General features: G+C 33.7%; 2 protein-coding genes across 4 annotated transcripts; both read left to right on the top strand.

The window, feature by feature from the left end:
* The first annotated feature begins 1,148 nt into the window (after positions 1-1,148).
* LOC149740583 (inactive alkaline ceramidase-like) lies at positions 1,149-5,352 on the top strand. 2 transcript variants are annotated; one of them, XM_089872893.1, is made up of 7 exons: positions 1,149-1,600; positions 1,883-2,003; positions 2,371-2,512; positions 3,196-3,333; positions 3,709-3,846; positions 4,374-4,508; positions 4,750-5,352. In XM_089872893.1, the coding sequence occupies exons 1-7, from the start codon at positions 1,499-1,501 to the stop codon at positions 4,817-4,819; spliced, it is 846 nt and encodes a 281-aa protein (XP_089729019.1). In that variant the 5' UTR covers positions 1,149-1,498; the 3' UTR covers positions 4,820-5,352. The 2 variants fall into 2 exon arrangements, with proteins under 2 accessions (XP_089729019.1, XP_089729020.1); XM_089872894.1 differs by having other exon boundaries at positions 1,153-1,600; positions 4,374-5,352.
* A 55-nt stretch (positions 5,353-5,407) lies between these two features.
* LOC149740582 (beta-alanine-activating enzyme-like) lies at positions 5,408-11,881 on the top strand. Of its 2 annotated transcripts, XM_089872878.1 has the most exons (8): positions 5,408-7,961; positions 8,548-8,720; positions 9,313-9,429; positions 9,685-9,762; positions 10,097-10,173; positions 10,559-10,676; positions 10,970-11,188; positions 11,458-11,881. In XM_089872878.1, exons 1-8 carry the CDS (start codon positions 5,408-5,410, stop codon positions 11,701-11,703), a joined length of 3,582 nt encoding a protein of 1,193 aa, XP_089729004.1. In that variant the 3' UTR covers positions 11,704-11,881. The 2 variants fall into 2 exon arrangements, with proteins under 2 accessions (XP_089729004.1, XP_089729005.1); XM_089872879.1 differs by lacking the exon at positions 9,685-9,762.
* Positions 11,882-12,168: the final 287 nt, after the last annotated feature.

Below are 12,168 nucleotides of genomic sequence, written 5' to 3'. Positions count from 1 at the left end.
TATTTTTTTTAAAACGTATTTTATAATTTTAAATTATTTATTACGTCATAATTACCTCTAAATGCACATAATTACAAAACAACAAAGGCAGTAACTTTAAGTAGGTAAAAGTTAACGAAATTTCGACAATATTGTCGTTAAGTTGTTAAGTATTTTTGACGGACCCCTTTAAATACCGCAGTACACCAGTGCCTCCAGTGCCTCCAGTGCCTCCAGTGCCTAGTGAAACTAATGTATCGCCACGTTTACGTTGTTTTAAACTAAAAGAAATAATAAATGTTTATGACATCATAACACATATTAAAACTGTACAAGAGATACATGCAACCACCTCACCGTCAATGACGCACGTGTTTTTACATTTTACTGTTTTTGAAGCTCCATGTGACCACTGAGCAACGATGTCTGCACGTCAACTTTTTAATAAAACTATTCTGGCAATGATACGATTTCATTCCAACGTTTCGACGGTCGCCTGCATTAGGGTAAATGGATTTTGCATGATGAAGACGACGTCGAAACGTTGGAATGAAATCGTATCATTGCCAGAATAGTTTTATTAAAAAGTTGACGTGCAGACATCGTTGCTCAGTGGTCACATGGAGCTTCAAAAACAGTAAAATGTAAAAACACGTGCGTCATTGACGGTGAGGTGGTTGCATGTATCTCTTGTACAGTTTTAATATATGTTATGATGTCATAAACATTTATTATTATTACGTTTAGTTCAAAACAACGTAAATGTGGCGATACATTAGTTTCACTAGGCACTGGAGGCACTGGAGGCACTGGAGGCACTGGAGGCACTGGAGGCACTGGAGGCACTGGAGGCACTGGAGGCACTGGTGTACTGCGGTATTTAAAGGGGTCCTTTTTGACAACATATTAAACATAGCATAAATCATTTCCAGATCTTCCGTTCTGATTATTATTTTTGTTTGGTCATTTAATCCAATTTGTAAACAGGCAATATTGGGATTGTGGGTCATTGTTGAACTTTTCTAGTAACTCGTAAAAGCAAACCAGAGGTTTGCGAAATGTCGCCGTTTCGCTACTGCGCTACGCGATAACTTACATTCATTTATTTATACCCGTAAAAGACACCTAACGACAATTGTTTCAACCTAGTAGTAAATGATAGTTGTTTCGGCTGAGATGCTGTGAAAGCACCAAGCACATACATTACGCCAGGTGATATCGTTATGCAACACACCGGTTAATATACGAGCTTTACGTATTAGAAAAAATGAATAAATATATTATAAAATCTGTGCCCGATGTAGTCGACAGCTGGAGATTGTTTTTATAATGTATATCTGCCGTTGATGTTGCACATCTAGTTTATGGGCCTATCGAGCATGTCTGTGCATGTTTTGATAGTAAAACTTTACCCGGCTCCACTGGCGTCCGCAGGATCCCAGCGGGCGTGTTGTAGCAAACCGTTGTTTAAACTTTAAGAAGCATCTTTGGAAGCAAACTGCAGCAAATGATTTAGGAAATGTATTTACCAGACAAACTTGTTAAACCTCTCTCATCAAAAATCGACTGGTGCGAACCAAACTATGTCGTTTCTACTAATATCGCCGAGTTTTGGAACACGGTAGGTTCTGTTTTCTTTCTCACAGTTTGGGGCATGTTTGAGGTTGATTACTTTACGATTACTTCACTATCACATAGTTTCTTCCAATCAAATGTGTATAAGTTTTTACCTGTAAATGGTTTAACTAGTAACTACTATATATTGTTTTTTCGCTATATATCTTGTCTTTTTCCTTTTAAATATTTCTAAATCTTCGGTACCGATGTACCGTAATCAATAATCATAGAGTCAAATATAATTATTATTATTATTATTATTATTATGTTACATCTTTTAATTTAGTTGAGCAATATTCCCATGCTTGTGATTCCTCTTATTCTCATCTACCTCTACAAAGATTATTCCTTGAAAGTTCTTCATTGTCGATTTGTGAACATTGTTTGGGCTCTACTTGTCCTAACAGGTTTGTCAGACTTTTTTTTTACTTGATGCGTTTAATATGAACACTATGTTTAAAAAGAAAATGAACACCCATCCTGTTTCGGATATTCTACTGTCACAGCATTATTAAACGGTTAATCTATTTCATTCAAATCTAATTTCTGTGATAATTTGATCTGTATTGACAAACATGATTTTAATTTTTCTAACTTGCATTTATGTTCATAGTTTTAACACAACTATACCTTATGCTTGTGGGTTACTTAGATTGTAAAATATGTCTGTTAAAAAATGGTAAAAAATTATTTTACACAAAAATTCAACTTTTCGGTCCGATTTGTAAATATATTTTCATAATGTTATACATTTGCTCAACATTGAATATTCAGCAATTGGTTCAACATACTTCCATGCTACATTGAGTTTACTTGGATTGTTTGTTGATGAAATTGGCATTCTATGGATGGGGTTTGCTATGCTTGGGATGTGGTTGCCAGGAGTTTATCTGCCAGAGTATTTCAATAAAAACAGGTGCGTTGAAGTTGTGCATGATTATATTGCTCTGGTAGTTTTATAAAAGTATCCTAATCTAAATATAATATATGTAATATATTTAGAGGTGCGTAACTAGGAATTTAAAAAGGGGGGTATACAAGTTTTTGCTTAGAAAATGGACACGTATAAAATGTAACGTGCTTGATAAAAACGTACTGTGACTAACATAGATAATAACGCACATAATAAAAACGTGAAAGATTGGTTTTAAACTACAATAATATTACTGCTTTACTATTTTTTAGGAGGAGGGGTTCTAATTTTACAAAAAAAATAATATTTTTTTTTTAAATAATATTCGAAAGAGGGGGGTTCGGACCCTCGTAACCCCCCCCTCCTTTCCTCTTTGTATACGCCCGTGTATATATATATATATATACTTAATGGGATAATACAAGGGTTACTGATTTATTTTTATTTTTGACATTATTTTAATTGATTGTTTATTACAATATTTTTGGTTTGCATCAAACTTATGTCAAGGTGTTACCTCTAGCTTGTGGGACAAATATATTAGTGTACGTGTGAATTAGAAGCACTACAAAAGATTTTCCCATAATACAAGAACAAATATTATAGTTTGTTGAAAACAGTAAAAACCACCCATGTTAAGGTAGCTTCTAGTTCTGTACCTAAATGCATCCTTCTTTTGACACCAGATACCATTACCATGTCCTCATGATAGCTGGTGCAATAACTTCAACAATCCTCGGTTTAATTAAACCACAGATTAACCACGTCTTTCTCTTTTTCTTTCTTATCCCAACTTTAAAGGTGGCAAAAGGACAACTCAGTAGGTGAGCTATTATTTTTTAAAGTACAGAAATTTTTTTCTTGCATTATATTTAGTTCTAGGATATTGTGTTAGCAACAATACATAACAAAAAAAATCCTACAAAGTAATATACATAGTAATTTGTAAGCTGGCATGAGGTGTATGAAACACAACACTCGTGTTATAACAACTGTTGTTTCCTGGCTAAGAGAGGATAAGGCAAGTTAAATTCAGTTTTGAGATGCTGTTATTTTAAGATGGATATTATTACAGTTTCGAGAAAATGTTAGAAATAAGTTTTTAAATGCTAATATTAACAATATTGGCTAACAAGTAACAATTATTATCATATTTTTTTAATGATTTTAAAAGTTGAATAATTTGTTTCACTTAACAGGCACATGAGTCCAGAGTTTCAGCGTTTATGCAAAAGAGGTTTAGTTACCCTCGCATTTGCTCTTGTGAGTTGGGTATGTGATCGATTCATTTGTTCATTTTGGCTTCAAATTCATTTCCCCTATTTGCATGCAATTTGGTAAGTGACAGTTGATTGTCTGTAGTTATACTATAGTGTGGTGGGGATACATGGGGTGCCCTTTTATACGATTTTCTTATCCCATTTGGTGGTTAACAAAGAACATTTAAATAATTATAAACCGTATCATCACCACTCCCATTGACCGTTGTTAACTGTTTAAAATACAATCAGGATGTTTAGATATTATCTGCTAAAGGTGTCCCATTTTATTGGTATTTTCCAACTTTATATTATATATATTTGTTTTTTGTAGGTTGACACACGGGGCTTACAAGTCATAATAACCCATTCTTAAACAATGTAGCAGTAACACTAGCTGGTTAAGTTTGAATCCAAGATTAAATTTTAAAATCCATTATTTTCTATATTTATTTTCATTATTTTCTAGAGCATTTTGCAAATCTACTACCCAAACTTAAATAACAGCAAAATATGTTATAACTTCGAGATTTAATGTATAAGAGTGGTGAGGAATAGTTTTTTTGCAAATCTTTCACTTAAACAATAACTTTGTTTGTTACCAGGCATGTACTGATTGCAATTGCAACCTACCAGCTTGGTGTATGTTGTTCATATAGTTATGCACTGCACAGCTCACCAAATACCAACCCAACTTTACAATTTTGGAAGCTGGCGGGAAGTCGTTTTATCGGATTATGGTTTGTTTCCTTTGATTACATTGTTTAAGTCTTTAACTTTTCATTCCTTTTTGCTTTATAAGTTTAGAACTGTGGTCCTTTGTGGATATGTATTTTACAGAATTGTGTTATCAATGCAAATAGTTTTAACTTTGAGCATGGAGAATCTTTAATGTTTTTTTACTAGATTGTGTGATTTTTACATTTTTAAAATTTGTATGTTGATTATCTGTGTTAAACAAAGTTTTTTCTTTGCATTTAGTTTACAGGGTTGGAAATCTCAGCCAATCTTGTTTTCATTCAATCAAATATACACATACTTCTTTATTTAAGTATATATATGTACTCTATTTTTTGTGAAAGTTTTTTATTTTATTTACCACCCACTTTATCCTGTACTATAAAATATTATACCAAGTACCAGATACATTTAGCTTACTCTGTTTTACTTTATGACAATTTGGCCTAAAAATTAAAGTATATTTCAAAGTGCTACACAATCCTGACTTTTTTTTATGTTTGATTTTTTTCAAACTTTATTGCTAACAAAAATGTATACAACAAGAGTCCTGTTTTATTGTTTGTCAATAGTTTTTTTTCTCATTTTTGTACTGATGCACAATGACTTTGTATAACCAAATATTCTGTTTTTATCACATCAATGTTGTAAAGGTTCCATCCGATATTCCAAGTTTTATTCTTTATCTGTTTTTCACTGTTCCGAAATTGTGAAGTAGCTTATATTGTGTCTTACTGCACTGACAAATGCAAATTTGGTGACACCATTTTATTTGAGTTGCACTAGTATATTTTATCTAATCTTGCACTATGTACTCAACAATTTAACACTTACTTTAATATACAGTGCTGACAGGTCATGTTAGGACTCAGGATATGACTAAAACCTTAAAGGTTTTTAAATGCGATTGGAAACACTGTTTAATGAAGCAGTCAAAGACATTCCCTCTGGTGTTGCTGTTGAGTTTTTCGATGAAGATCTGAGAAAAGGCAAGTTAACCTATAAAGAGGTGGCTTCATTGGCTGATGAAGTTAGAAAATTAATCCAGAGCCATATATTGAGAACTCAAGATGATGTGGAAGGTTCAGAATTCCTTTGGAGCACCACTAAAAATGCCCACAGTGATAAAAAGGTTGAAAATGATCAATGTTGCCAGCACTTTATGTGTAGACATGTACCGAGTAATAAAGGTTGCATTTCCAAACGGGTGATTGGACTTTACATTGAACCTTCATTGTTTCTACCAAGTTTAGTGATTGGCGTTCTACAATCTGGATGCAGTTTTGCTCCGATTGACCCAAATGCAAAATTCAACTCAAAGAAAGATTTTATGAAAGCCGCAAGTGTGAGTTGCGTAATAACTTCAATTTCCAACGCAAGCAATGTTAAAAGTATTCTTGGTGATTGCAAAATGATCCCATTATATTGGAATCTACAAACAACTGACTTCATATTATGCTTATCCGAGATAAACCGTGGTGATACTTTTATCCCAACCAAACTGTTGCCACTTGCTTACACTCTCCACACTTCTGGTACAACAGGTAAACCAAAAATTGTAAAAGTCCCTCACAAGTCCATTCTTCCTAACATAGTTCATTTAAAAAAAATGTTCCAAGTAGGTAGAAACGATAAGGTTGCTATGGTTTCACCTCTTACCTTTGACCCTTGTATTGTTGAAATGTTCATTGCATTATCCAGTGGAGCAACACTAGTCATACCACAACATGTACTTAAGCAAAGGCCATCACTTCTTTGTGAGGTTTTCTTCAAGTTATCTAAAGTTACCATCATTCAGCCCACTCCATGCTTAATGAACCGATTCTGTTTAAATGATCTTCAGAACTTTGCATTCGCTTCAAATTCCTCTGTAAGATTGGTCGCATTAGGTGGAGAAGCTTGTCCAAGTTGCAAAACAATCAATTCATGGATAAATCCTATATTACTTGCAGAATATTCTAGAAATAAAGAAATTATAAAGTTTCCTAGATTTTACAATATATATGGCATCACTGAAGTTTCTTCTTGGGCAACACTGCATGAAATTCCAGTTGAGAACATAATATCATGCCTGAATGACCCAATACCTCTAGGTCTCCCACTCTGTTCAACCAAGTTAGAAATCAGCGATGGCAACCAAACCTGTGTTATTCAATCCAAGCATTCATTGAAACAACTGTTAACCCAACAGCACAGGGCTGATATTGCATCTGAGGCAATTTTTACCATTGGTGATAAGCATGAGTTTACTGGATTGCTTAAAATTGGGGGCTCTGAAAGGGCTTGTGTTGTTCTTGATAATGTGGGTGGTTCACGAACTGAAACACTTGAAAATCCAATGCACTCTTCTGGAGATATGGTTACTGTTGTTATTGATAAATCAAGATCAGTTGCAGATATAGGAAAGCAAACGTTTACTGTCACTGGCGATGTCAAACTGTTTTATTTAGGAAGGAAAGATGGACAGATCAAAAGAAATGGCAAAAGAATGAATATTCTGACTGTGAAACAGAAGCTTGAAAGCTTTAAACTCTGTTCGGTTGCCCATGTTTTGAATGTATCACCTGAGATGATGGTCGAACTTAGGATTGAAAAGAAGCAATTTGTTTTCCAAAGTGCTCGGCTTATTGCATTTGTTGTTCTTGCAAATACATCAGAAGAGATGAGAGAGAACTTCAGAAAGAGGGTGAAAGATGTTTTGGATGCTCATCTTGTTCCTGATGATGTCATGTTTGTTGATGATTTGCCATTGACAACGCATGGAAAGGTGAATGACAAGGATTTGATTCAAAGATATTTAGAAAGTAATACTAAGGCAAGAAAATCTGATATTTTGACGATGGATTGTATAAGAAATATTTTAAAGAAAAGCTTGTGCAAAATTTTTAACAAGACTTTTAATGAAATAGATTTTTTTCAATCCAGTGATAATTTATTTACCTCAAACTTTATTACTTTGGGCGGTGATTCGTTTGGTGCAGTAAAGTTGATCTCTATGTTGGAGGCTTGTATGACACCACCTAACCATGGCCAGTTGCTGCAAGTTATACTAAACAATACATTAGAAGATGTGGTGACATACCTGCATAAACCATTGCTTCAAAATCAAAGTAAAAACCCCACCAACACCAAGCAAATTTATGATAATGATTTTAAATCTGTAATACCTTTAAAGCGTAAAGCAGATGTCAATACTGTGTCATTAAAAGTTCCAAAGCCTGTAACAAGAGATGTCTCAATGCCATTGAAAGTTGTGTCAGTGGCAAGGGGTGGGAGAGTTTATCAACATTCTGCTGATATGGAATTACACAGTGTTGGGAAATCAGAGCCCTTCACTTGTACAACAGAGTTAACATTAGAGGAGGTATGGAAACATAACACACGTAAATGTGTGGATGCTTCACCGTTGGTGATTGTTTCGGATGAAAATGGATTACCAAGCTCTGTTATTATAGGTAGGTAAGCAAACAGAAATGTATTATTCATAACATAGATGTCAACAAACTGAAAGTATCATATCATAGGTGTTTTGTTATACATAAATCTATTATAAATTGTGCAAAAATTATCTCCCTAAACAATACACTAAAGACCATACTGATTCCAATAACTGCAGCATGGCTTAAGAGTTAAGCTACAATGGTTTACATTCACAATACCATTTTACTGTTTAATCCAAATAAACGGTAACAGTCACATCATGACACCATTAATATAGTAGTATGGGGTAAAATGGGACACCTTTAGCAGACAATATCGAAATATCCTGATAATCGCGTTTTAAACAATTAAATACAGTCTATGGGAGTTGTGTTGATATAGTTTTATCATTTTTTATTTATACGGAATGGGAAGAAAAAGTAGAATGAAAAAGTGTCCCACCTTTCTCCCACCCTACTGTAATAAACATTTGAACAATAGTGTTGGGGGGGAGTGTTGGAATAATTTAATAGTTCTTTGTTTATTATTAAATGGAAAGAGAAAATAAAATAAACACGTGTCCAATCTTCCACCTTACTATAACAAACATTTGAACAACAGGATCTCATTCTCACTACTTGGTGTGTTTGAATCTGATGAAAGGTAATGTTGAGTGGGAGACAAAACTGGGGGGAAGAATTGAATCTTCTGCTTGTTTGACCCCTGATGGTCATTATGTTGTTGTTGGTTGTTACAATGGGAATGTTTATGCTCTTCATGTTAAACAGGGATTGGTGAGTTTGGATGTTAACAGTGTTATTGTTATGTAGGTAAAATTTAAAAAAAAATTATCAAAAACAATCTCCCACAAAGTAACGTACATGGTAGCTTGTAAGCCAGCATGAGGTGTGTTAATCTGAACACCCGTGTTTTAACGACTGTCCTTTTCCGGCCATAAAATTTGGCTTTTCTTTTATTCAAAATTTCAAAACATTATTTATTTTTTTGTTTTGTTCATAAACATGTTTTCGCCTTTTATAAAAAAAAATTACCAAAAACAATCTCCCACAAAGTAACGTACATGGTAGCTTGTAAGCCAGCATGAGATGTGTTAATCTGAAAACCCGTGTTTTAACGACTGTCCTTTTCCGGCCATAAAATTTGGCTTTTCTTTTATCCAAAATTTCAAAACCTTATTTATTTTTTTGTTTTGTTCATTAACATGTTTTAGCCTTAACCAACTGTTGTATTACATTACTATTGACTATCTGTCTTTTTGCTCATGTAAAATTTTCGGATCTACGTTATCATGACCGTATAGACTAAATAAATTTCACTCATGTATCGTTCATAACTTTCAATCATTCCTACTTGCCACTGTTAAAGGTATATTGGAAATTCTTCACTGGCTCTGAGGTAAAGAGTTCTCCATGTCCTGGAATAAATGGTTCTGTTATCTACATTGGATCGCACAGTGGTTCTATCCATTGTCTGGATATTAAGGTAACATTTCTGCAGTTTCCACTAAAGTCAGCAAACAGTAATAAATTAAATTCCGCGAATCTGACTCTGATCTGGTGCTCTAAAAACGTAATGGACAAAAATCAAGTCTAACCAATTGTATAATTAAAAAAAATATTTCGCCTAAATGGCATCGTCAATTTCTCTTACAAATAGAACCCACACAATACAGTGTGTTAAAATAAAGAGTATGCTCAACAATTTATTAAATATATATAATGCATTTATTAATTTTAGGATAAACATTGCTTATGGGAAGAACATTGCGGGGGTGGAGCTATTTTCTCATCACCGTGCTTAAATAAATATGACAAGGTCATTCAGTTAAACTATTATACAAACTAAACTAATGTAAATAAGCTTATAATAATAGTCAATTGTTGGTAAAATAGCTTTATGGAATTTTCTGCTGTTGTTGCTACCAGTCATAATGTTTTATACAAGTAAATAACTCTTCTGGTAAGAAAACAAATAAAAACGTTGAACGTTTTTTTTACAAGAAAAGCTATTTACTAATATTTTGGGGAATTGCCAAAATAAAAGACCATATTTTTTTAGTTATAACATGTGTTAATAGACTGACAGCATATAAATCATGTGATGTAATAATATGACTATTTCAATGTACCGGAAACATTTTCTTGATTAGGTTCATGATCCAAGTATAATTGTATGCAGTTTGGCTGGAAGAGTTTTATCACTGTATGCTGAGAACGGCAGAAGAAGGTATGTATTGTGTAGTTTGTTTAAATTATTGGTAATTTATTTGCTGTGTGTGAATCAAGGTTAGATTTACACGATTGTATTTAAAAATAACGCAATCTGATTTATCAAACCATTTTGCATTAGGTAAACTGCTTTTGATAATTGATAATATATATATATATATATATATGTGTGTGTGTTAACTGTCATAACTTCCCAAATCTGACCCTGTCTTGGTGCTTATAGAGTTATCGATTCTTGCATAAAGAAATACAGTAAGGATCTGGTGCTTTGAAAATGTAACAGACAAAAATCAAGTCCAACCAATTGTATATTAAATTACTAAGTTCTTGTTAAGCTATTTGGTAAATAATTTAACTTACATTTTGTCTTTGTTTCTACCAAGTTGGTGCCTGAACCTTGGAAAGCCAATCTTCTCATCACCTTCCGTTTCCGAATCTGGAATTTTTGTTGCTTGTGTGGATTGCTGTCTCTATAAACTAGATCATATAAGTGGAGATGTGGTAAGATGAATAGGAAATTAAGTTTAGATGTTTATAATGTCCAGTATGTGTTTGTATTAACAACTTTCAAAACAGTGGGTGTATGTGTCCTTCACTTATAAGTTGTCTAATTCGTTAGACATCGGAAACAAAAACAATCAACCACAAAGTTACATCTGTAATAACTCGTAAGCTTAAAACAAAACGAAACACTGTATTAAATTGACTGTCACTTTCCGGCCACGCGAAAATAAAGTTAATCTCTTATTATGTATCAACCTACACTTAATATCCCATTTCCCACTTTACAACAGACATGGTCATACCAAACAATGGAACCAATTTTCTCGTCTCCCACTGTTGCTTCAACTCCTTCAAACAATGTTGTATTCATTGGCTCACATGATGGCAACCTATATTGCATTAATGCTGATACTGGATCGAAATTATGGGAATTCCCCTCATCAGAGAACAGCAGTGTACACCCAGTCTATGCAACTCCATTTCCAATTTGTTCTAATAATATGGTTAAGGTGAGTTCAATAAAAATAGAGTTGATAGTATTCATTGCTAGTACTGTTAGCCATTTTTAAACACATTTAGTAAAACAAGAATTTATTAAAGGTAAGATTTAGTGTTAAGTAAATTACTCTTGTTTATTTAGTTATAGCATAATGTATTGGTCTGTAATGTATATTTCTTTGACCATTTCTTCTATGAGCCATTTTATTTCACTTTTCAATTATTTTAGTCCGGAAAAATATTCTTTGAAATGTATGAAAGTTAACTTTTTATCCAACAGTATATTTCTTCTGTTTCCACCAATGGATTGCTCTCGTTACTCGACGTAAAATCCGGTCGTGTGGTGGCGCAAAAGAGCCTTTCTGGTGACGTCTTCTCTTCCCCAATCTTCATTGGTCGAGAGATATCACGTGACGACGGTGTGAATGAACCATCCAAAATTAACGTTATTGGTCATGTAGTTGTCGGGTGTCGTAACAACAATGTTTATTCGTTTGCACTTACAAATAAATCGAACGTAACTTAGACTAGGTGCAAAAAACAGCCGCCCTTTTTAATTGACACTTTTTCCACCCTTTTTATCCATATCGTGTTTTAACGACTGTTGTTTTGCCGTTGATTCTTTTCTCTTCGTTTTTTTTAAAATAACATATTCTTTGCCATTGTTTTCGAAGTGACAAATAAAAATTACGTTTTGATTAGCACCGTTCGTTCTGTTCTGGTTGGACTATGGGTATTACGCCACGTTGATGTGCGTAGAGTTTCGACGTGTACAATACGCTCACTGCACGAGTTCTGTTATTTTAGCCGGAAGTTGTAATAAATATATGAAGCAAGTTTGCCAGGACGAAGATCTATTAATGGATTTATCTGTTCGTGCACTGCGACTGTCATCTAAAATGATTTCTTCCTCATGAAGGGATAAAGTCATCCAAGCTTCGCCTCGCAAATTGGCTGTAATGTGATAATACATAATTGATTAAAGTGATTC

The sequence above is a fragment of the Ciona robusta genome, chromosome 2 (genome assembly GCF_009617815.1).
Source record: "Ciona robusta chromosome 2, ASM961781v2".
NCBI classification, from domain to species: domain Eukaryota; kingdom Metazoa; phylum Chordata; class Ascidiacea; order Phlebobranchia; family Cionidae; genus Ciona; species Ciona robusta.
Note: the sequence above shows the minus strand (reverse complement) of the source record. Positions and strands in the feature narration are given on the sequence as shown.